General features: G+C 45.5%; 1 protein-coding gene across 2 annotated transcripts in view; it reads left to right on the top strand.

Moving 5' to 3' along the window:
• The first annotated feature begins 800 nt into the window (after positions 1 to 800).
• The window catches only part of RYK (receptor like tyrosine kinase), a 47,993-nt gene continuing 23,544 nt past the window's right edge, over positions 801 to 25,249 (top strand). The window contains exons 1-8 of one of the 2 annotated variants that reach the window (XM_058844361.1): positions 801 to 1,185; positions 14,756 to 14,877; positions 16,589 to 16,688; positions 17,020 to 17,154; positions 17,732 to 17,788; positions 18,441 to 18,585; positions 22,432 to 22,532; positions 23,670 to 23,795. In XM_058844361.1, the coding sequence (XP_058700344.1) occupies positions 897 to 1,185; positions 14,756 to 14,877; positions 16,589 to 16,688; positions 17,020 to 17,154; positions 17,732 to 17,788; positions 18,441 to 18,585; positions 22,432 to 22,532; positions 23,670 to 23,795 (1,075 nt within the window). In that variant the 5' untranslated portion in view covers positions 801 to 896. Of the gene's footprint in view, positions 1,186 to 14,755; positions 14,878 to 16,588; positions 16,689 to 17,019; positions 17,155 to 17,731; positions 17,789 to 18,440; positions 18,586 to 22,431; positions 22,534 to 23,661; positions 23,796 to 25,249 lie in introns of both variants that reach the window. The other variant, XM_058844360.1, reaches the window with a different exon arrangement.

Genomic DNA, 25,249 nt, shown 5'->3' with positions numbered 1-25,249 from the left:
GACCTCCAGGATGGGATCAGATGCCGTAAAAGACCTGGACAAGGGTTTGGAGATGCTGGTCAACAGTGGCTGGATGAGCCCGGGTGTGCCCATGTGGGCAAGAGGCCAATGGGTCCAGCAAGACCAGGGCAGTGACTGGACACTGTGAGGCCCCTCAAGTCCTGAGTCCAGTTCTGGCCCTCACAAGAAGGACATTGAGGAGATGGAGTGTGTCCAGGGAAGGGAATGAAGCTGGGGAAGGGGCTGGAGCACCAGGAGAGGCTGAGGGAGCTGGGAAAGGGACTCAGCCTGGAGAAAAGGAGGCTCAGGGGGGACCTTGTGGCTCTGCACAGCTCCCTGACAGGAGGGGGCAACTGAGGAGGATCAGGCTCTGTTCCCAGGGAACAGGGACAGGAGGAGAGGAAACGGCCTCAAGTTGTTCCAGGGTAAGTTCATATTGGATATCATGGAAAGGGTGGCCAGGCATTAGAAGGGGCTGCCCAGGGAAGTTTGGAGTCCCCATCCCTGGAGGTGTTCAAGGCCCGGACGTGGCACTCAGCGCTCTGGGTTGGGTGACGAGGTGGGACGCAGCACAGGTTGGACCTGATGGTCTTCGAAGTCTTCTCCGACTTCAGTGACTTTGTCACGCTGCGACCGGCACTACGCAGGGACCTGGGACGATGTTCTCCCTCCTCCTCTTCCTCCCGGCGCCGGGCGGGATGCGGGAAGAGGCGGGAAGAGCCGTGAGGGGGATCCCGCCCCTCCCGCCCGCGCTGAGGGGGCGCCTGCGGCGGCGGGAGCGGCGCGTGCGCGGGGCGGGGCCTGGCGGCGGCCGCGCCGTGCGAGGGTCCGGCGGGGCGGGGGGTTCTGCCCGCTTCCCCCCGGCCCTGCGTCCGTCCCTCCGTCCCCGCGGAGCGATGGTGCCGCGGCGCCGGGAGCCCGGCGGGGGGCGGCGGGGCCGGCCCCAGGAGGCGGCGGGGGAGGCGGGCGCGGGGCCGCGGCGGGGCCGCCGGGTGCGGGGCCCGCGCCGCCATCTCCTCCGCCTCCTGCCGCCGTCGCCGCCGCTGCTGCTGCTGCTGCTGGTGCTGCCCGTCGGCGTCCAGGGCCAGCTCGGCCCCGGCTCGCACGCTCCGGACTGGCCCCCCGGCGGCCCCGGGCCCAGCCTCAGCATCTACCTGAGTGAGGAGGAGGTGCGGCAGCTGATCGGTGAGTGCGCCCGGGGGCGACACGGGGCCCGAGGGCCGTGCGAGGCTGAGGTGGGGGCGTCCGGCCGCTCAGGAGGGACTTAGGGGAGTTCTGTGGGCCGGGGTGGAAGTCTGGGGGCCTGGAGAAGGATGGGGCGCTGTGGGATATGGCTGGAAATGATGGGCGTCAGCAGGACCGGAGGTGGCCGTGGGGTCCAGCAGGGAATTGGGGGTGTCTGTGGAAATGTTGGGAGGGAAGCAGATCTCGGATGCAGAGGAGGGTGGAAAGGGCTGTGACTGCGGATGAAGGACCTCCAGCTCATGAGAGAATGGGGATCTGTAGGTCTGGGATGGGAATGGGTGAATCCAGAGATTTGTGTGGCTTCTGTGGGAGTGGCTGCGAGCGGGCATGAAGGACCTGGGGCTCGGGAGGGCGGGGGGCTGAGGAACTGGGGTGGGGATGGGAGGTGTCAGCAGGACCAGGGATTTGCTGTGGGGTCCAGGAGACGAGGGATGTCTGTGGGATTCCTGCAAGGGATGCAGATTTGGGGGTGCAGGGGAGGATAGAAAGGGTCATAAGTGGGGATGAAGGACCTGCAGCTCAGGAGGGGACTATGGGATTGGGGTGGGGATGGGTGATCCCAGGGATCTGTGGGTTTTGTAGGACTGGGGTCATGGTGAGAGCGGACGAGTCAAAGGGGTCTGTGTGCTGCCTTATGTCTGTGTGGTTGGGAGAAGAAAAGAGCACAGGGCTTTCACCCTTATGGTGAGGGGCTCCCCATATTGGAGCAACCCGGGGTGGTGTCCTGTGGGAGCACGGTAAGCCCTGGAAGAGGCGAGCTCGGGTCCATGATTTAATTAGCCAGGCAAGCGACAAGGAGAGGGCAGAGCGGAGACCTGGCAATAATTGGGTGTGTGTGTGAAAGGAATCTTAATTTCTAGGCAGGCTGACAATTGCTGCGCAAGGACTTGGAGGCAGTTCCTGAAGTCCCCCATCTGGCCTGCTGTGGAAGGCTTTCACAGGAGTTCTGTGCTTGGAGAGTCTGACTTAAACAAAGATTTGTTTTCTGTAGACTTTGGCTTGCATAGGCTCTTGTTTAGAGTTGGTGGCTGGAGTCTTAAAACAAATCTGCTGGTGACCCCAGTGATTTGTTTTTCCCAAGTGCCCTGTATCTCTGCAAGCTGGAAAACTGGCAGTGCAGGACTTTATTTGTGTCAAATGGACAAAATAAAAAGATCTCCAGTTAATTGGCACTCTCTGAGCACACAGCTGACCCAAGTCAGGGGATCTGGGGACTGAAGAACACTGTAAACATTTTTCCCTCATGATTTGTCCTGGTGATCAGTGTCCTGCTGTTGTCATTTGTGTGTGGCACGTGCTTGCTGCCAGATGCTCCAGTACAGATACAGGGTGAAAATGTCTGCCTCGATGGTGAGCTGGAATTCTAAATAAGTAGTTTATCTTGGGAGTGCTGAATGGTAAGGTTTGAGCTCTTGTCTATCTAATGCCTGAAATCTCTGTTAGTTGGATTTGTTCAGGCTTCTGTGGCCCACTGGCATAATTATTCATCATGAAGTAGCAACTGAGGAGGCAAGATGTGCTGTTACTGTTTTTTAAGCTTAATTTCTTCCTGTAGCCTACCTTACTACTACATGGCTGAAGGCACTTAATACTCAGCTGTCTGTAGCTGGTTTATATCACTTTAAGTATCTGACATGAACGATCTGTTCTGCCTCTGTGACCCCAGAGACTTAGATAAATTGGAATCTAATGTGGAGGTAAACTGGGAGTCCCTTCAGTTAGTGGGGTTCAGATCACTGGAAATCTGTTGCAAACTAAACTTCTGGGATCTAAATTGTTGTTGTTTGCATAAGCAGATTTAATTTTAGGGGTATCTCTACATGTGCTCTCTGCTATAGGTGAGGTGTAGATTCTGAAAACAAACCCAGCTTTTCATATGTTCCGTTTTGCAGTATCTGATTGAGGTTTACATACAGTCAGGTTCATGGTTTAAGGCCTCATTCTGATGTGTGAACTTGCAGAGAGCAGCAATGGGGGTTCAGCTTCTGGATCTTCCCTGAGAAAAGCCGTGGTTCAGCAAATGCCTGGATAGTCAGCCACGGGGGATAGGAAAATGAGGTTGCTTGTGAAGTGTGAAGTTCAGTGAAGCTGCTAATAGAAACCGGATTCTTTCACCTTTTGTCTCTAAACAAACTCTCGTCTCTGTTACTGTCTTGCTGTGGCTGAACAGAAACCCTCTGACTTTCTGAAGTGCTCATAAACGCAAATGTTGCAGGAATTACTACAGCCCATGCTGTTTTCATGCTTCTAAATATCATCCCTATACATCTTTAGGTGACAAATTTGATTAGGAATAAGCGTAAGCACACATGTGGCTGCTGAATCAGTTGCAGACAGCGATGTAGAGCTGGAACATCCCCAGGGTCTGGTGGAAGCTCTGTGAGGCCATATCCCCACGTGGTCTCTCCATCAGCCAGACTGACACGGTTCAGTGAAGTGTCTGGTGCTGCTGCTTTCCCTGAACCCGGGGTTTGGTGTCTTGCAGAATCATGGGTTGTGTTTTAATCAGGTTGTGGCTCTTGTGAGTGAAATAGGAACTTGTTGCAAATTATTTGTAGCTGCTGTTCTTTGTGGCGTGGAGGAAGGACAGATAGGGTAATTTACAGTGAAAACTGCTCCTTTCCTGTATGCTCACGCCAGATTTCCACCATCAGGCTGTGGAATTCTGACCATGTGTCTGCCTTAGGATGAATTGTTTTGTAGTCTTCAGGACTTTATGTAAAAGAAAACTAGAGGAAACTGGCTCATCTTGTTGTGCAAGGTGGATTTTTGTTTCAAAATGCTGCAGAGTTCTCAGGGTCTGAAAGCAGGACTTGCTATATGGTAGGCATATGGTGTCTCTGTCAGAAATATCTCTTGCCATTCCCATGGAAAATATTCCCAGCCATCCAGACTATATGCCTTTGGGAAAAATAATCTGTGGTTTTCACATAGCTGAATGTGTCAGATTCCGCTTGCACCAGGCAGGATTCGGCAACAGAGGGGATGGAGCAGGAAGGAGGGGACTTGGCTGAGGTGTCTCTGGCGAGGGCAGCAGGAGCCAGAGGTGTCAAGGAGAGAGCAGTGATGAGGTACAGGGTGATGGGGAGTTGGGGAGGAGGAAGTGCTGCTTTTGGGGAGAGATACCCAGAGCACCACAACCATTTTAGGGGTGTCTGTGAACTCGCTTGGCACCATCATCTGTAGCTTTTTGGAGCTGGTTCATCTGGTGAATCTTTTTTGGGCCTGTGCTTAGACCTGAAGGAAGTTTTGTTAGTAGTGACTAACGTCTTACGTAGTGACTGTACAGGTATGAGAACACCTGATCCTATCCCTTTTTTCCAGTGACCACTTTGTGGTGCTGAACACACAGGTGGTGTGAAGTTAGTGATGAGTTACTCAGTAGGAGGTCTCTACTTGATTTAGTGACTTTCATTCCAGTTTTCCCATGAAATCAAAATGTGGCATTTGCCTCATGTTGAAATGCTCCATTGTTCTGCTTTTCACAGTATCCTGGGATGTGAAGGCTGCTATATCCCTGTTTTGCAGGTAGCAGTCTAAGGTTTAGAGGATAAGGTAGAAAATATTTATAATTATTAGATAGCTTGCTTGAATAATTAAGGATTGGATTTACTCTGTTTCAGTATATGGTGTTACTTGGCACTTTGTGCATTCCTGTTCTGTCTCTTAGACATTGATTGTGAGTTCCCAGCAGCTCTGAGCTCAGCCTCACAGGTTCTACCTCCTGATTCTGAGGACCAGAATCAATAGCTGCCTGTGAAAACTCAGCTTAAGCAGTTCTCCCGGCATTGCAGGCTGCTCTTTTGCAGCATTCATGACAGCAATAAGGTGCTTAAGCAGTGAGGACAACCCTTTCTGTCCCTGCAGGGTTTTTTTTTGGAGACTACATGGCTTTCAGCTGTGAAATTGGTCTTGTGGATAGTCCTCCTGTCACATGGCTGTGGGTCTTTTTAGGAGTCTGGTCTGGATGTTAACTGAGACTTTGGTCCCATGGGGGGAAAATACCACCACATTATCGTGTAACTACGGGGTATCATAATGGATATACATATATATATATGTATATGGCGCTAAATTAGTCTTGCAGGGGAATTTTAAAGTCAGAAGTCCTACAATGTTTTCATTGAGTTTCCAAATTTAGTGTTCTGTGGCCTAGTTTCTTCTGAGCAATCACTGAATGCTGTCTCTTAGTTTTATATTTGCACTCACTCAGTTACAGAATTAAATTAATTTCACTTACGACTTGTATTTACCTGTTCTGGAATTTCATTAAAAGCCATTGTGCAGTTTACTAGAATGACTTGTCTGGTTCTAAGATGCAACATTGATGCAAAATCTATTACAGCAAAGGGTTGTTTGTTTTGTTTTTAAATTGAAGTGGTGACTCACAGGGTGACTGAGGTTGGCAAGGATCTTTGGAGGTCATCTGGTCCCACCCCCTGCACAAGCTGGGCCACCCAGAACTGCTTGTCCAGCACCACATCCTGGAGCTTTTGAGCATCTCAGAGGATGGAGATTTCACCACCTCTGTGGGCAGCGTGTGCCAGTGCTCAGTCACCTCTGCTGTATGAGTTTTTCCTGCTGTTCAGGCAGACCCTCCTGTGTTCCAGTTTCTGCCTGTTTTTTGGATCTTGTCACTGGGCACCAGTGGGAACCTGCTTCCATCCTCTCTGCACACATCTTTGAATATTTATATAAATTGATGAGATCCCCCTGAGCCATCTCTTCTCCAGGCTGAACAGTTCCAGCTTTCTCAGTGTCTTCTCATGGTAGAGGTGTTACAGTTCCTTTCATCCCCTTTATGGTATGTCACTGAACCCTCTCCTGTAGCTCTGTGGTTCTTCTATCGGGGAGCCCAGTGCTCCAGGTGTGCCTTCACCAGGGCAGCAGGGTGAAGTCCTGGGAAGTTACAGGCCAAATGCAATTTTGTATGTTAGAAATGGAGTCTAAACATCATCTTATTGCAGCAGATGATGTTAATTGTCTTCATTTTATACTGTGAAATATCTTTGTTGATGTCACTGTGTTGGGGTGTTGGCCACAGGAGTTCCTAACAAATGTGCTTTATGGTATTCGCACTGTGTATGTAGTGGCTGGAAACCCTCTTGTTCCTTTGTTGCCTGATTGTTATGAAAGGGAGCTGAAAGTGTGTATTCTTTGTGATTCTTGAAAAGCTTGAGGGCCTTGTTAAAATCCCACTCAGCCTGTCTTGGATAGCATCACAGCCTGGAGCACTACCAGCCAGCCACAGTGGTGTGCTCTGAGTGAGGGTTGTTAGCAGCACCCAAGATCATTTTCCATGGGAGTTGGGGAACTCACAGGCACTGTAAAAAATGCATCAAAGAGCCTCTAAGGTTGCATGAAAATGAAGGAGGTGTCCCCAAGGAGCAGACATTTGAGTACCCAAAGATGTGGAAGCAGATGCGTGTGTGACTTACAGTTCAAGATCAGGTTGTCTTGAATACGTGTTCTGAAATCTTAATTTCATAGCTTTTAAGTGCTGGGCTCTGAAGAACAGAAGCTTTTTGCAGGCTGTACTTCTGCAGTGTTCCACATGTCTGTCTTTGCAGGAGTACAAAATCCCACTTCATGGCACCAGTAGAAAGGGAAGATTTACATAGGTGCACACCTGGATGTGCATACTTCTAATCCTGAAAGACACCACACACTGAAACAAAACTGAACTGCTGAAAATATTCTGATATATCCAGTGAAGTGCAAGTGCTGTTTTCAGGATAATAATTCTGTTATTTGGCTCTGTAAAGCCCTTTAGCCCACTGATAGTCTGTGATGGGTGCCGGTGAGATTGGGGGTGGATGTTACCCAGCCTGCTCTGGAGCAGTGGGGCTGGGGACAGGCAGATGTTTGGGGCTGTTCAGCAGCAGCAGCAGGTTGTGACAAGTTTCCTGCAGCAGCCTGTGTTCCTTCTGGAACCTCCCATTGTGCCTGGATGTCTGTCTGTCTGTCTGATTTACCTGTGTCCGTTCTGGAGCCTCCCATTGTGCCTGGATGTCTGTCTGTCTGTCTGATTTACTTGTGTCCGTTCTGGAGCCTCCCATTGTGCCTGGGTGTCTGTTGATCAGATTGACCCAGTGCCATGGTTCACATCCATATTGAGGCTTCTGAGACCGTGTTGCAGTTGGGGTTCCTCTGTCCCTTTCCATTCTGTTACCTCCCCTTCCACTTGAGCAGTTCTAATAACAGTGCACCACCATTTCTTTGGAGATGTGCAAAATTGTATAATCCACTGCATTATTGGTAATGCTTGTAAATCTGCAGAAGAAGCTTCTAGAAGCTTGAAATAGCCAGTGGAAGGCATTCCTCCTAGAGGAGGCAACCTCTCGCCTGGATTAGGATTGCTTTGAAACCATATTCTGTGATGCCACTAAGGCAGGAAGTCTGTGAAATAGACTTCAGTCCTTGAGTGTGTTGATCTGCTCAGCATTGCTGAGGTGGGTGGTTGATTTCTGAAGCCTGCTTTACCACTTCACCTGATGTGCTGGGATTTACACTGCTGGGGGCTCTGGATCCTGCCTGGAGAAGGCTCTTTCCTTCTGCAGATCGGTGCTCAGGCGAGACTGCACAGGCAGAGCGCAGCTGGGCTGCCTCATGCAGTGTCTGTGCTCAGGCCTGGGAGGAAACAGCCATTTCAGCTTCCCAGAGGCCAAGGTCTGTCTAGTGATAAGTGTTTGTGGCTCTTGTAGCATTTGTGTGTCAAGGACTTGGAAGAAACCTGACCTCTGAGGCTGAAAATTGTCCTAGTGGTGGTGAGGGGAAAAATTCCCAAAACTGCATTCCTCACTCCTGCGACTTTACACCTGCATTCTGTTTGGCAGCATCCTATTTATCACTGCTGATTGATTGGTGTCTTTCTCCCTCCAGTGCACAGACAGAATGGGAATGAAAGAGAGGAAATGGAGGCACAGCTCCCTGCATGCATGAGAAAAGCCAGCAAGAAGGGCTCAGGATACTGGGAGGAAGGACCTTAACGGCTCCTAAACACCACCTGCACAGAGGGAAATACAGGAGATAGGGATCATGTTCACAGGCATGAAAAATCCCAGGGTGGTGTTTTCCCGAGTGGGAGGTGTGGAGGCAGCTGTACTGTACACTCTGGGTTTTTTAAAGGATGAAGCCTTGTTTTTCTACTCCCCTTCTGCTATTCAGAGTTGTGTTTGGATACTGGAAAAGCTGAATTAATGAGACAAATTCCAGATGAGTTGATTCATGGTTGTGCTGAGCTCTAGTGAAATGACTTGATGACTAATTCCTACCTGAAACTATCCAGACTGGGATATCACAGAGGCTCCTGCTTTCCTTGCAGTGGACAGGTGTTAAGTCAGAGTTACTCCTCTGTACTTCAGTGTGCAGGATTGAATCGTACTCGGGGTCTCAGCCGTGAGAGCAGGGAGTACAGGCATAAGTGCATTTAATGAGTTATGCCTGGTGAATTGAGTTCTTTTCCCTTTTCCCCCCAGAATGGCAGCAGCACCAGCAGCTCCCACGTCAGGATAACGTGGCTCACACTCTCTGCAAACGCCTTGTGGTGGCACAAAGGGAGCGATGGCAGAGGCTTCAAACGCATTATTCCTCTTCCATCGCTGCCTTTGTCGTTCTTTCAAGCGGATAACTCACATATTTGCACTGACTGCTCCGGAGAGCTGGGAACAGAAGCAACAGCATGAAACTAATGTGATGCTTTAGAATTTCCCTGCCACTTACTGGGTGTTGAATAGCTGTAATTAAATTAACCAGTATATTGATTTCAGCACGCTGCTTGGGAAAGAGCAGAGTGGGAACACAGGCATGGGAGCTGCTGCTTGGGAGGCTTGGAAAGCTAGAGCAGGCTGGTAAAATAATGACGGTTATCCTTTCCAGTTTTTTGGACCTTTTGAAATAAGTTGATGGCCTTGTAGAGTAATTCCTGATAAAGGAAAAAAACACTAAGCTCTTTGGGTTTGGAGATGGCCACAGGAGTGAACAGACTTGGCTTAGTTTGTTTAGAGCTTGGTTTTGGATTAAACAATCTGTCACTCTGATGAAAGTGTTCAGAACACCTCAAAAAGATGTGGACAGTCCATTATCCCTTCAGCAATCCTGTTAGGCACAGATCCTGGTATGGGCTTCAAGGCTGAGAGGTCTGAAGCGCTGAGGGAGGGTGTGTGTCTATTCTTCCTAATTAATATTAAAGTTATTTGTATTCTGTGGGGCTCGTACTTGTTACTGGAATAGCCATGGCACAGGCCAGGACACTGTTCTGGGGGTGACTTAGGGTCTTGTCTGCAGGAATAACTAAATCAACATGCGAGTGCATTGCTATAAGAGAAATAAAAATAAAATGGGACAATTTCTCTGGCTAGGTGACACTGAAACACCACAAACACACGTTATTCACAAGCCCAAATGACACCTAGCATAACTTTGTGAGGTGGTGGTGTTTTAGCTGGGAAGATGGCAGCAGCTCCCTTCCAAAGCGTTGGGGCACTACTGAGCATTTCATTAGAGATTGTTTTATTTTGAGGGCTGTGCTCTCAGCAATTGCAGTTCATGAGGAAGGAATCTTTTGGTTTTTTATTCTCAGTGTTTGCTTTCATTCTAATTTAAAAGGAGCTTCAAACTTCATATTACAGTAACGATGAGATTTGCCATAGTTGCAAAGTTAAATTTTTATTTTGTAAGTACACCTAAGAATAAAGTTATTTTATATTTTTCATAAAGTTAGATTTATTTTTTTGTATTATAGTGTTTCCTTTCAGTTGCTTCCAACCCTGTATCTATGCCATTCCTATTCCCACTTGTCCCATTTCCCCTTGTCCTGTGTGTAGGTCCTTACCACTAATTTTCCTCTGCCTTCAAGTATCCATTTTATGCATCTCTACTGCATTTTTCCTTTGGAATTGGTGCTTCAGGTAATTCATGTGCACCATCCTGCCTATTAACAGCAACATGGCAGCTGGTTTTGGTGAGTTTTCTAGGTTTTCTTTTTTTTCTTGAAATGGCTGAATTTCATTTAGAAATATGTTCTCAGGAGCAGAGTTCAGTTGCATTTTGCTGTGAGGTGAGATGTATGGTTTTGGTTTGTGTTTCCTCCCCTCCACCCCCCCAAGTGTCATCCCATTATGAAGGGATCTTTATGTCCTACCCAGCAGAAAAGTGGAGGGTTTTTTTCTGTAGGTGTAGGAGAGAAAAACAAGCAGGTGGTTGAAATGTTATTGTTGTTCAGAGACAAAGGGTATGCAGGTGGGTTGTAGAAACAATAAATATCTTCTGTTTAGTATGGATTGAGTTAAATATCGATTGTACTTCAGCAGGTGGCATCTCCTAGGGGTGCTTCTTCCTGTGGAAGTGAAGAAGTCCTCCCTCTCACTTTCCAAAAAGCCTTTCAGTGGAAAAAATCCCATTTGCTTGCGGTGTTGAATTTGCAAATTGTATTTAACAGTATCAAGGAGGTGAATTGGGGTGAACTGCCTGTGAAGATTCACAAGGACTTAACGAGAGCTCTCAGCTAAGAGTTTTTCTCCCCTTTGCTGGATGTTGGGAAGCTTCCTGCCAAGATTTCCTGCCGGGAAGTCTCGGTCGGTTTTCAACGGTGCATTAATTGCCTTGGAGTTATGTTTGATATTTCCTCAAACTGAATGCCTTGCACATTACATTCCCCACTCCAGCTCATGAGAAGTTAACTCTGCACAGATAACAAATAACCACAGCCCATGTTCCCTCTGCTGCTGCTCCTGGGAGATGGGTGAGCTCGCAGGGCTGTGAGTACTGCTGTTCCTGGGTTTATGCTGCTTCATCCTCTCCATGTTTCTGAAGGTTTAACTCAGTTTTGGCCTGTTTTATTTTTCATCAGTCATCTTTTCCAGAGACTCCCAGCGTGTAAGGTGTTTAAAAACAAGTATTTCAGCCCAAAATCCTGACCAACAACTCTAACTGGCAGACTGTGGCTTTGTGGAAAGCTTAAGTAAAAATGCAGGTGGAAGGCTGTGGTCAGTTACCTGTTTTATTAAAGCAAAGTTCACTTTGTTGTTGTATATGCTGGATATGCACAAATATGATGTAAGTAGCTTTTTGTGCCTCTGTATTTTCAGAGGCTTAGTATTGCATTCCCAATAGCTTGCTATTTTCTAAACTAAATCGATCCATGTGGATCAGTTTGCATTTATTTCCTTGTATCTTTGAACTCCCAGCTGTAGTTTCAGCCCTGGGCAAGCTGCTTGTTGAATTAATTAAGTACATTCAAACTAATAAGGCTTGCTCTGGGAAATGTGTTCTTTCTACCCTGTAAAAAAAAAAAGGAAGTTTCAGTAGTGAAGAGCTGATTTTTAATTCTGCAGTCACATTCCTTGGGTTTGGGCTGTATTTTCCAGTGGACATTTGCAGAACCAGTTGCAAAAGTAGCAAAGTTTAGCATTTAAAGTCAGTGTTTCAGACTTAGGGTGCACTTTAAGTAAAGAAAAAATGGAATTAAGAAGAAGCTATCTTTCTTCAGCAAGGTCAGTTGTCAAGTGGTGGGAGAATCCAGTGTGTTTATGGAGTGGAATGAGCAGGCTTGGGAGGGGGGTGATGTTGGAGGGGTGTTAAACCTTGAGGTTTGTACTCTCTCACATGAGTGTTCATCCTGGTGTGGAGACTTGTGGTCTGGCCACAGGACTAACCCAGATGAGCTGCTCAGGGGCAGAGGCCTCATTCTCTGGAGTACATAATAGAACAAATAAAATATTTATATACAGATCGTAACTCACTGAACTGGGTAAATCTTCCCTATTGGTTTCAGTGGCTGTGAGTCAGGATCAGGAGTGGCTCTGCTCTGCATGGGCTGTGGTGGTTTGATGTCACTGCAGAGATTTCTCAGCTGCTGATGAAGAAACTCTTTTAAATTACAGACTAGAGCATTAAGAAAACAACCTCCAATTTCAGTAATTTCTCTGCTGGGGAGACACTGGACAGATAATTGTCAGTTATTGTTACCAGACTGCTTTTAATGAAATGCTGCTTTTTTGCAATATTCTAGCCCTAGTCTAATAGGAAGCTCTTGTACTACACACTGACTTTGGATCTCCCATTTAAGACAGAATCTGCTAGAATTATGTTATGGAGATTTGAAGTGACTTAGTAGTGAAATTTAATGCCAGGTAAGAGACTTCTAAACACTGCTGTCATCTTTGAGAAGAACGTGTTAGTACTGGTGCATGCTGCAGGATAGATTTGCTTGATGAAAGTAAAATCCAATTTTCCCATGGTGACAGAGGCAAGTTTCTTTTGTATATTGCACTTAAAATTTTTTTTAAAAAAAGAAAAGAAGAGTTGAAGCTAGACTGCATTTGCACATGGATATTTGAAAATAAGTGTTTTGTTGGGCTGCTAGACTGACATGATTCAATGTTGTCATGAACACAAGGGCTACCCAGCATCCTTGACATCTGGGAATGAAAGTTGGCCTCTCCCCTTCCTTTGTGAGCTTCTTCAGATGCTTTGTTATGTTAAACAGTGCAAAGAATGACAGACTTTCTCTGTGCTGCTGCTTAGATTTACCTTTTTGTTTGCCTTCAACTTTAATTCATTCTTTCGGGTCTGTGCCCAAGGTACAAAGATGGGGAAGTTAATAATGAGATTTAGAGGTTGCCTGGGTAAAAGGTTGGTGGTTTTGCCTCAAAATCCAGATTTCTGAACTGATTTTATGTATGTTGGTGTAGGTTAGTCAAGTCCAAGTAAGTAGAAACCAGATCCTTCCGTGCTGTGCCTTGTCTGCATACGGGCTTTTTTAGGGAGCTTTGCCAAAGCAAAGCTGCAGCCCAGCTTTTCCAACTGGCCAGCATCGATCACCAATATTCTGCTTAAACCAACAGGAGCTGCTATTCCTCCTCTGCATTTTGTGATATTTCTTTGTAAGGCTCTCCAACCCTTTCTTTATGTTTTGCCACTTTTCCTAGAAAATGATTGAGGAGCTGCCCATTTCCTGTTGCTGTTTGTATTGCATCTGTGTTTTCCTCCTAGAGCCACTGGGTTCTCCTTTTATTATTCCATTTAACACACAAAACATTAAATCCATCTTGGATTTTCCCTACTTAGTGCAAAGGAAAAATGGAGCACCTTCAGAGGAACCTGGCATCTTGCAGAATGACATTTTCTCTCCCCTTACCCACCAGTAAAGAGGTTTAGGTTTAGTAGTTTACTGAGCATTCTTGAAATCTGAAGCAGTTGAGAAACTAAAACTTGTTTCTCTTTTCCTCTGCTACCTCAGCTGGTGCATTTGCTTCATTTGATGCCATTTTTCTAAGCTACCCTATGTCCAAAACGTGCCTTGGAAAAAACCCTACTGTATTTGATGAAGTCACAGGACTGTTTTAGTGTAAGCTCCATCTAAGTGCTGCTGCAGTCTCACCCTCCATGTGGGATGCTCCTGGGCATCCTCACTAATCCAGGGAGTTAAACTCACTGAGGAGTGTTCCCCCACTTGATTTCTCTCCGTGCATAGTGCCAGCTTGACTCCTTGCACTTGGCTTGCTGAAGGCTTAAATAAGAAATGTTGCCAGGCATGTGTTAGTGTGCAAGTCTGAAGGAAAAAGGGGAAATGCAGAATTAAAGCAATTCTGAGTTAGACTTCAGCTGTTAATGATGAGACTTGGATCCCACACCCCATCAGTGAAGCACGGCTGTGGCTCTCACTGCTGTTCTCTGCAGTGCTGTCTGATTGCTTACCTGGCCGTGCCTTCCCTTGTGGCTGGAATGTGGTGCAGCTCCTGGTGTCAGCACTGAGCTCCCCTGTGGCTGCAGAACACACTTGCGTGCCTGGCTGCTTGCCTGCAGCACAGGCTGGGGCTTTTTCTCACACTGGCAGGTTCAGCTGCAAGTTCAGGATTGAGTTGGAGCGGTAGTGAGGGGATGAACAATTAGGAATGGAGGGATGGTCTGGAAGCAGATCTGTCCTGTGGTGGATTGGAGGTGGGGAGATCTGAGCTTGCTTGCCTGAGGAGGACCCTGGTTCTTAGCTGTGTATGGGAAATGGAATTTTGTCAGTAGTTCGCTGATGGGAAAAGATGTGCTAGAGAGGAAAAGTTTTAATTGTTGATAAGCTTAAAAGGGGAAATTACTCTATAGTATTGGAACACTGACATTTCCCCCAGAGTATCCGTCGGTTTCCTGGTTTGGAGAAAACATTGACTCAGATTCCTAGAAGAAACAATACCTAGTGTGAAGCAATTGGGAGATACTGCCTGTGAATTTAATCACAGAATCATGGAAAGGTTTGGGTTGGAAGAGACCTTAAAGCCCATCCAGTCCCACCCCCTGCCAGGGGCAGGGACATCTTCCACTACCCCAGGCTGCTCCAAGCCTTATCCAGCCTGGCCTTGGGACACTTTCAGTGATGGGGCAGCCACCTGCCTCAGAATTTATGGACTGGGGGAAGTGTTTGCTTAAACATGCAGATATCAGTGGAGCTGGTGGTCCTGAAAGTTGCCGGTTCCAACGTGTTTGGTCCTGTTCTGTTTTACTTTTCTCTTTCTTGCAGGTCTGGATGCAGAGCTGTCTTACGTGAGGAATGATGTGGTTAATCACTATGCCTTGTCTTTCAATCTCCTAATACCCAGCGAGACCAACAATCTCCACTTCACCTGGCATGCCAAATCCAAGGTGAGCAGGCATGACATTTGCTCTGGGTACTTGAGACACGAGCTATTTTGCTTGGTGAATACCCACTGCTATCATTTAATGTCTTTTTCCTTTGCAAAAATTAGCATATGCAAGGTGCAAAATATTTGTTTATATGACTACAGGCAGTAAGTTAAGATGGCATATGTCCAAGCTGTTCCTTATTTTAGAAAGTTGAATCACTTAGTTCAAAGTATTTCATACTTCTTGCTCCTGGCAAGGTCTGTGTATGCATACAAGCCACTGGCTGTGGAATCTCTTCCCTTGGTGCATTGGACACACAGAAGTCCAGCCATGAACTGAAGCCTCTGGAAATCATATGTAGAGCAATTGTTGTAGAGATTTCTAGAAACATATGCCTGGAGACAAGGAGAGTCTATAAAAGCAGCATCCAGTATGTTATTACTGAACCCTGATTAAATGGAAAGGGTCTTTATGTCACTTAATCTCCGTGCCTGGAGCATGTAGCAGCAGCTGTCAGAGAGATTGCGTATGCTCTTACATTCTGAAGCATTTCCAGTTAACAATTTATTTTCATATATGAAATGATCTGTTTAGTCTCTGCCAGATGTTCATTTTGTTCTTTTTTAAACTTGAGTAATGGTTGTTCTTCTGCCCTTAAGTAGGAAAGGCTGCAGTAGGAGCAGTAGCATTAAGCAACTCCACTAGTGCAGGTCCTGAAGGTTCCTCCTGCCCTTGTTCTTCCCTTTGAGGTGTAACTTGTTAAGAGGAGTGAATTTTGGCCTGCAGTGGAGTTGTGTTGAGTGCCAGGCAGCCCTGATCCCAAACTCCACATGCACAGTGACAGTTCAGTCACTTGTCATTTGAGTAGGAGTTCCATTGTCACAGCTTTAGCTGAGGCTCCCTGCATTGCTGGCCCTGCCTCGTGTTTCCTTGGGCCTGGCTGTGAATTCAGAGGAGGAATTTTGGAGTTTGTGTAGCCTTGCTTCCTATTGCTGTGATTCCACCCCTTGGCATCTTTCATTCTAACTTGGTGTAGTGTGACTTGAAGGAGCTCAGAAATTGGGTTATCCCTCTTCCCTTGGCATCTTGACTGGAAAATAAATTGATAACAGAAATGAACCATATTATGTTTTAGAGGCGGGGCAGAACTAACTACTGGGAGAAAGTAAAACAAATTAATTCAGCTGAGAGTGGGGAGGTAGGATGAATTTCCAATAGAAGCTTGTGACTTAAATTAGGTCCTGTACTTTTTTTTTGAATGAATGTTTGCAGAGTCAGCTTCTTAAGTAGAAACAAAATCTTGACTATAGTTGAATAAACTATTTCTAAGCAATCTTGTTTGTAGAACTGACTATGGGAGGGGGAATTTTTAAATTCTAGCAGCTTTAACAAACTGGCTTTTTAACAACTAAGTTTAAAAGTATCATCAAGTGAGGTTTGTGGGGGATTTTTTTTTAATACAAGCACTCTGAATTCTGCCCTGGATTTTAAGGCATGATTTCAAGAGTAACTTCTGTTTTGGCTTTCTTAATTTGAATTGCCACAAGAGTCTTGATACTAAAATGTCACATAAAAGACTTGGTATATGGATGCCTAAAATTACCAGCACTCCTTGAAAGTAATGTATGTTTTTTTTTATTTTCAAGAAGAATTATGAAAAAGGATGTTGCATTTCTTTATACTCCTAGACATATTTCAGATGTGTTTTCTTTCTCCCAACTTGTTACAGGTTGAGTATAAACTGGGATTTCAGGTCCATGATCCCATGGCTATGGCTCTGCCCCAGGCCAATATTTCTCTGCAAGGAGAAGTTCCTCGCACCCTCTCAGGTAAACTCCCCACCCCCATCCAGCTCATGGATGAATAATGGTCATTTAGCCACAAATGCAGTTTTAGTAATCTTTAGTAATCTGTGAATGCTTAACAAAATTGACAAAAATTAATTTAAACTCTGTGTCCTTTAACGCTCTAATAGCTGAAGTGATGAGGCATGAAGACTAAAATAGCATTTCTTAGTATCGAGTTCTTTATAATGTGATAATTTATGATGTTTATGATGTAATTCATAAACAGAATCTCAGAAGGCCCTTATTTAAATATTCTCTCATCCTGGTGTCTGAGAATGTCCCACTCCCCTGTAACCCCGTGTTGTGTTCACAGTGTTCCGTGTTGAACTCTCCTGCACCGGCAGACTCGACTCCGATGTCACAATACTGATGCAGCTCAACTTAACAATAAATTCATCAAAAAACATCACAGTTTTAAATTTCAAACGAAGGAAAATGTGCTACAAAAGTAAGAGATTAAGTTTCAGATATTTAAAAGTTTTACTGTTTAAGTATGATAGGAAAAGGGAGTGGGATGGTGTATGATCCAGGACAAGAGTAACAGAGTGAATTTTGGGGAGAATCAGGAGGAACCAGGTAAAATTCTGCTTTTCAGAGAGGAATGGGGACTTTTGGTTAAAGCAGAAGCTGATGAATGAACAACTTTTCCCAAGAGTTCTGCTGCACTGACTGGCCTTTTTATAGATAGATAACAAAAAGCATTTTCTCTCTGGTTGGAAAGAAAAAACCAGTTCCCTCAAAACTGAAACATTATGAGAATTCAAATTTTTTCTAAGAATTACCAAGAAAATTGACTCACTTTATAAACTGTGGTAAAATTGGCCATTTAGTGAGTGTAGGAGGTGTTAGTCTGTTGTTAGATGTGAAATATTAAATGATCTTGGGAGATAATCCAGACTTTCAAAATCATACATTGACTCTTCTGTGTTACCACTTGGGAATCTGCAAGCATAATTTATTCTTGAATTGTTCCTGCTCACTGTTGCTGCTCCCTAGAACTTAATGGCTTTCCCTCATCTCCTTAGAGCTCGAACCAGAAGTCAAATCTCCAACAGCTGATAAAAACAGCAGCAAGGCTATCTGTAAGTAATCCTGAATGTACAACTTGGGGTGTAAAAACTGAAAAACTTTATGTGTGCTTTGATTCCACAGCTTTCCCTCTGAAAACAGTCCCCAGGTAGTCTGTACTACACCCAGTATTGCAGTAATTTTTGGTAATGATTTGTTTTAAGTGGTGAGGAGGAAAAAACCTTATTCCAAATCTTGTAACAACTTTTGTATCACATCTTAGGGGCTCTGGTTTCCATACATGACTCCAATCTATTTTCCTGACCTTAGGGCCTGTCTGGCTTGCTGTTTTAATTTATCACTATTGAAGGAATAGAATGAGGTAGTTTCCTTCCCTCCCCTTCTAGCTGGAAATGTCATTGGCTGACTGTGGCTCCACAATACCCAAAATGTGAGCGTTTTTGCCAGAATGCTGTTGGACAGGAGTGGGAAAGAATGCTCAGTTCTCTCTTTGCCTCCCACTGTCTCTTCCAGGGTAGTTCTCCACCATGCTTTATTGAACATTTGGGATGGCTGAGGCTGTTACCTCTCCCTGCCTCCAGCCTCTCTGCTTGTGCTGCCATTAGCAAACTAACAAAATGTCATTTCATGGGGGTTTTGTTTGGGTTTTTTTGTTGGTTTTTCTCCTTTTTGAGAAGGGTTCAGTAACTTTCCACATCTTTGCAGTCGATCCTGTAAATGCAGCTCCCACCACTTCGACCCGGGTGTTCTATATCAGTGTGGGCGTGTGCTGTGCTGTGATATTCCTGGTGGCAATAATCCTGGCTGTCTTGCACCTCCACAGCATGAAAAGGATAGAGTTGGATGACAGGTATGTGTTCAAGCTTTCCCAGTGTGGCTTTGGGACATATTTACTCAGATTTGTGGGAGTTTGGTCTCAAAATGAGCACTCTGTGGTAGTTTGCAGTTCCTGCTTTCGATGGGAAGCTGTAGCAGATACTGCCTGTGTGGGGTTGTGGTGAGAGCTGTGCTGCAGAAAGGCAGCAGTTGCAGGTGCTCTGCTGTTTATGAGGTGGAAGGGTTGTTCAGGTTTTGCCAGAATATTTCTGTGGAGTGGAAAGATTCAGACAGAATCAGATCTGCAGGGTTTGTCAGGATTGAAGGAAAAATTGACTTAGGCACACTGGAAAGGCAGGCTGAGAGAGCTGGAAATGGTCATACTGGAGAAGAGAAGGCTTTGGGGAGACCTTAGAGCCCCTTTCAGGGCCTAAATGGGCTCCTGGACAAGAGCCTGGAATGCCGGGACAAGGGGGAATGGCTTATCACTGCCAGAGAGTTTATACTTTTATTTTACCTTAGATGGGATATTGGTAAGAAATTCTTCCCTGTGAGGGAGGGGAGGCCCTGGCACAGAGTGCCCAGAGAAGCTGTGGCTGCCTCATCCCTGGACGTGTTCCAGGCCAGGCTGGACAGGGCTTGGAGCAACTTGGGCTAGTGGAAGGTGTCCCTGCCCATGGCAGGGGGGTGGAACAGGATGATCTTTAAGCTCCCTTCCCACCCAACCCATTCCATCATACATGATTGGATGAAAACATTTGGTTTTTACTGACATCTGTAGGAGACTGAATTTCAGTTTTCCCTAGTTTGATAGATTTTCCAGTATTCGCTTTGGCCTTAGGGTACAGTCTGAGCATTCCAACTGCTTGGTTATAAAACTGGCGATGTTGGCCTCTCCCAAGTATATTTCCAATCCGGAAAAACCGTAGCACATGCATGGAAAAGGGACTTGTAACATGAGTCCAAGGGCACTGGAGTGGGGATTAAACACCGAGGAGAAGGAAGGCTGGAAAAGCAGGTGGACTGAGGCTGTGTGAAAAGCCTGCATCAGATGCAACTGTTCAGGAGCAGGCAGTGTGAAACTGGATCCTTTGGAAAGTCAGCCTGTGGGTGGTCACCCCTGTGAAAGGATAGCTTGAACTAAAGGATGTCTTGAACTGCTTCTGTGCTGCCTGTGGCCTCATGGAGTAGCTTTATCTTTTCATCCTCCTCTTTATCCATTCATCTGTTCTTTTCAGTTTTCTCCCTGCCATTCCCTCCCCTGGTGTCCCCAGCCCATGTGGCTTCTGTGGTTCCACTGCATTGAGCAGTTGTGGTTTCTCAGCTGATTGTAACCAAAGGAACTTGTCAGCTTCTCTCAATTTTGTTGTGCCTGATTGTCTGATTGAGGGGTCTTAATCAGCTGAAGGTGTTAAAGGATGTGCAATTAATTCAGAAGGGAAAATCATTACATTTATAGTGTGGGATAGTGTCATCCATGAGGTATTGAGGTGTCTAGCCCAGCAGAGTGATCAGATAACCTTCCATCTACTCCATTGCACTGGATTTCTGTGGAGATACAAAGTAAAAATCCTAGAAAACCAACTGACTTTCTGTGGAGGTAAAGCTAAAAATTCAAGTCCTCTGTGGTTTGCAGGTGTTAATAATTTGCTCTGAATCACTATATATGCTACTGATAAATTCAGGGGGCTTTCCCTGTCCATGGAAGAGGACTGGAACAAGATAATCTTCAAGGTCCCTTCCAACCCAGACCATTGTGTAATTTTATGAGGTTTGTGCAGCTCCTGGGGTTTAGCTTTTCAAACGTCGTGTGATGACTTGTTTTTTGAGCCTGAAGGTGCTGGTCTGGCAGAGCTGTGGATGAGCTGCTGTGTAAAAGCTGTTGCTTAGGCAGTGCCAGAGCAAAGCTGTAACAGAAGCAAAATGTGCCTCAAAATCAGGAACTGTGGGGTTTGTTTTGAACAAACTCACTGAGGGAAGCAAGAACTTCTGATTTGGTTGTGAATGATAATCTCAAACTGTTTCTGTAAAAGGTTCCTGAATGGAATATGACAATGTCATTAGGGTTAACGACCTCCCAGGAGCAACAGAGCCTGGAAAATCCTCTGGTGCTCTTAATTCCAACCCCCAGAACTGAATAAAATTGAGGAGGGTTGTTAACTGGGAGCTTAAGCCAGGCAGCCAAGTTTACAGGCTGTACATGGATTATTTAGAAATATTGTATTGGAAGTCCACAGAAATGCTGCAGACCTCAGAGCAAAGGCACTGGAAAAGTGCCAAGGAAAGCTGGCATGGCTTAACAGCAGGATAATGGGAGCCATTAAAGCACTGAAGGCATCGTTCAAATAGCTGACAGAATATGCAAGCAAGGAAGCTCAGGAATCGAGTTAAACCTAAAAACCAGAATGAAGCCAACCCAAAAGGGAGTTTTTCAGTCTTACAACAGGCATTAAAAGAATAATTCCTTCCTCACACTTGCCTCCAGCCAAAGGAATCCGCAGGGCTAGTGGGTGATCAGGTTACAAGAAGAAAAGGAAATGCAAGTTGTGCCTTGGTGTTTGATGTTGTGACCATGCCAAGACTCTCCTTCCTGGGCAGCTTGCTGCAGAGTGGATCACACTGAAATAGTTTGTGGATGCAATAGTGGAAACAGTTTAAATAAGCAGTGATAAGTTGCCAGCATCAAAGAATATTCATTCAAAAACTCTGAAGGAAGTTAAAGGGGAGGAGTTAGACCAGTGTCTGTGGCTTTTAGACTCATGCTAAACGCTGTGCTGGAACCCTGCACCTTGAAGACAGGGAATGTGGGAATAACTATAAAAAAAAGGGTTCCACGGAGAGATTGAGTCCAGCTATAAATGAGTAAGTTTGTATTGTGAGATTCAGTAGATTCTGTTCCAAAGAAAAAATTCAGTGGGTGCACCCATGGTAGTGGTATAATGGGGAAGAGTGGACTTGGATTTCTGGTTTTTAAAGGAAGCCTGGCTGTAAAGGTAGCAGTGGGCCTGGAGGGCATCACCAGCAGTGTCTGACAGTCCAACAGAGGTGGCTGGCACTGCTTGGTCAGTGTTCAGCAGCAGCCCAAGAAACCTTAAATGCTGATTATTTGGCAAAGCAGGGGCAGGCAAACCACTTTGCTCTTTGTCCTCCCAATACAGTCAGTAGTGGAGAAGCTTTGAAGTTGGTTTAAAGGGAGGGACATTTGTGTGTGTTGGGAGGGGGAGAACATCAAAAAAGCTTCCAGCCCTGCCATCTGACCTGCTAACAGGGGTTTGGTCCATTACAGCTGCAACAGCCCTTTTTGTAGGGTTTTGACTGTGAAAGTAAAACAGAAGTCAGCCTGCTGTGGTTTAGGCTGTGGTTTACCTGTTTCATGGATACTTACTGGACCCCTTGTCCTTCTGCCCAAGGAAAGCATCTCAAAAAGCACATTTTAGGTGGTGCTGGAAGGGGCAACAGGTACTCTTAGGGAGGGGAGTGACAAAGTAGGGTAGAGCAGTTTGGGCTGTAAAATAGAGCCCTTGTCTGACATCAGTGCCATGAGAGAAATGTGTGCAAATCCTCCCTGGAGTATAATAATTGTTCTTGGTATGACAGGATGGTTCTGGCAAGGCATGTTTTGTCCCTTTGATTATTCAAAAGTGGGGAGAAGTACTAGAAGATAGAGAGAATTCTGGATAGCAAATAGGAGGAAGCTGTTCGTGCTTAGTGCCAAGATTTTTGAGTTACCTGAAATACATTTTCATGTGTGAGAGACTTCAAAAACTGCTCTTTCAAAGTCTTGCTTGGAAAATTTCCTGGTTTTGACCTCAACAAGTTAATTTGGAATGTGTTGGAGTGGCAGGCAGTGATGTTGATGTGCATCTTTGTTTTCCCACAGCATCAGTGACAGCAGCAGCTCACAGGGGCTGTCACAGCCCTCCACGCAGACGACGCAGTACCTGCGAGCTGACACGCCCAACAACGCCACACCAGTAACCAGTAAGTGTTAATCTAAGCACAGACAATCCTGCCACGCTGCTTTGCTGCCAAATGCAAGAGAAGAACATGAATAATTGTCTGGCTCTGTCACTTTGCCTCTTGAATTCACACAATGTGTGTGGGTTTTATTCAGCCACGCCATAGTCAGGAGTGAGTTCAGGGGCATGTGAGTGGTCATATGAGTATGAGCATGTTTGTCCCTTGGGTTGTTCTCCCTGCACCCAGAGCAGTCAGCCAGCCAGACTTCACCAGTAGCTGTGAAGCATCTGTGTTTTAACACTGGGAAGAGCCTGCCTCGTGCAGTCCAAGCAGAGGAGAAGAGAGCAGGTTGTATCCACCCAGCCCTGGGATCAGTTACTAAAGCAGGTGATGCTGTGTACATGAATCCTGATGTTGTTTTATTCTTGTCATCTCCTGTTGCTCACAGGATTTGCTTGAAATGATATAAAATCACTGAAGAGAGCAGTCAGTGGACAGGAAGGGTGGCAGCAGTGTCTCTTACCTACTTTGGGACACTCCCAGTAGCAATGGAAATGGTGAAAATTAGGAGAAGAAAAGGTTGGATGTGTGAAAAAAGCAGGATTGACATTCTTGGTCATCTCACAGTTGCATAATTCTGTTTTCAGTAAAATTTAAATTTTGAAGAAAGTGTTTCCAAAGTAATTCTCAAGATTTCTCTAATAATTCATACACGTGTACAGAAATATTTTGGCCTTTCTGATTCTGCTGGTGTATCCAGATGTCTGGAATAGCCAGAAGAGGGCACTGGTAGTTTGTTAATGTCCTGCTGGGGTAAGGCATCTTCCCAGCTCCAAGTTTTCCAGCAGTCTGTTTCCTCCTCCTGAGGGCAGTGCAGTGTTGATTGCCATCAATACAGGAGTTTCCTTTACCTAGAGTTAATAATGAAACTTGTTTGCATGACACTACAGAGAATTCCTGTGTGATTTCTTTCCCTACAGATGATTATTGTGGTTTTTGTCACTAAATACTGTAATCTTTTTAAAATTAATATATAATATATTTAAGATTGTGTTGCTCCATGGTGTGTGGAGCTGTAGGTGTCAGAGGTGAAGCTCTATGCCTGTTCTCATTCCAAGGGTGTTTATGTTGGATTGTTTGGCTCTGCTGGCTCCTCAGGTTATCCCACATTACGGATAGAGAAGAATGATCTGAAAAGTGTCACTCTCATGGAGGCCAAAGCTAAAGTGAAGGACATAGCCATCTCCAGGGAGAGGATCACCCTCAAAGATGTGCTCCAGGAAGGTATTTACAGCACTCAGACACTTCATTCCTATAGCATGGTGTAGATATATAAATACAAATATATAAATATTTATTTACAGGTTTTTCTGAAATCATTCACGGGTGATGTTTCTGATCTTCGTAGCTTTGGTGGAGGGGAGGAATGATGACTTATGTTTGCATTTGGGGTGTGGGGAAAGCAACTTCCAGAATTCATTAGGATGGGGGAGCAACCAGGCATGCTCAGTAAATCATTCAGCTTGTCTGTCTTAATAACCTGCTCCCTGAAATGAAGGGTGGCTGAGGAGAGAGGTAATCAGTCAGGGCTCTTAGTGCCAAGGTAATTCACTACTGGGAGTTCCTACAGGAGAGCTGCTCTTAACAACATGGAAATCAAAGCAAAACCAGCCCAAAGCCCAGGAAAACTTCAGTTGTCCAAATTTGGTGTCTCAGTTTGATAACTGATTTGGAAATCTAATCAGCAGATGCAACATTTACAGCTCTGATATAAAATATTCAGAGATTACCTGATTGTTTTCATGGAATATCCTGAGTTGGAAGGACCCACAGGGATCATCTAGTTCCTGAATTGTTCACTCTTTGTTTAATGTGCACTTTGAAAGTGTTCATGCACAACATGAATTGATTCTTGTTGATACTGAATTTTAAAAATAGGCTTAAATATTTTGTTTTCTTTGTCATTCACCTTTACTGCTGCAATTTCAAGTCTGTTCCCTGAGAAATCAAACTTCCTGAAGCTGGAGATTGGAGCTAATCATCCTTTAGAGGCAGAATGCATTGTGTTAGTCTGAGCAGCAGTGGAGGATGTTCCCATTCTCATTCAGTGTGTGCCTCTGAGCCTCTGAGGAGGCAGCTCTGTGCTCACTTAAAGTGTGGGCTCTGCAAAATCCTTCCTTGTAGGATGTGCTTCATGTTCCTCTGGGCTGCCTGGAGCTGGGATGTTGGGAGTCATCCATGACTAGAAGTGACTCAGTGCCCCAGCAACACTTTCAGATGTTTGGTGGCAGAGCTGCCCTGTTCTGCCAGATGAGGCATAAGGAGCTGTTGAATGCAGCTTGGACCCAGTTAATCCTGAGATTTCGTTTCTTAGCCTCCAGCTGTTAATTTGAGTCAGAACCTTCAAAAGTTAATCACAGAGTCATTAAGGTTAGAAAAGCCCTTTAAGGTCATTGAGTCCAAACACTCCCCCAGCACTGCCAGTTTCACCCATGTTCCCAAGTGCCACATCCACATATCAGAGGACTTAGGAGACCTGACCAGTTTTAGTTCAGAACTGTAGTGGTGTTGAGTCTCTGCCACTAAAGAACAAAAGAGCTTCAGAGGGGAAGAAGAGGATAAAGTAAATGCATGCATGGAACTTTTTTACTGGTCTTGGCCACAGGTTCATTATAAACTTCACATCGCTTTCATAGCTTCACCTGCTTTAACATTTTGGAAATACATATTTAGGCGCT

The sequence above is a fragment of the Poecile atricapillus genome, chromosome 8 (genome assembly GCF_030490865.1).
Source record: "Poecile atricapillus isolate bPoeAtr1 chromosome 8, bPoeAtr1.hap1, whole genome shotgun sequence".
Classification (NCBI taxonomy): domain Eukaryota; kingdom Metazoa; phylum Chordata; class Aves; order Passeriformes; family Paridae; genus Poecile; species Poecile atricapillus.
Note: the sequence above shows the minus strand (reverse complement) of the source record. Positions and strands in the feature narration are given on the sequence as shown.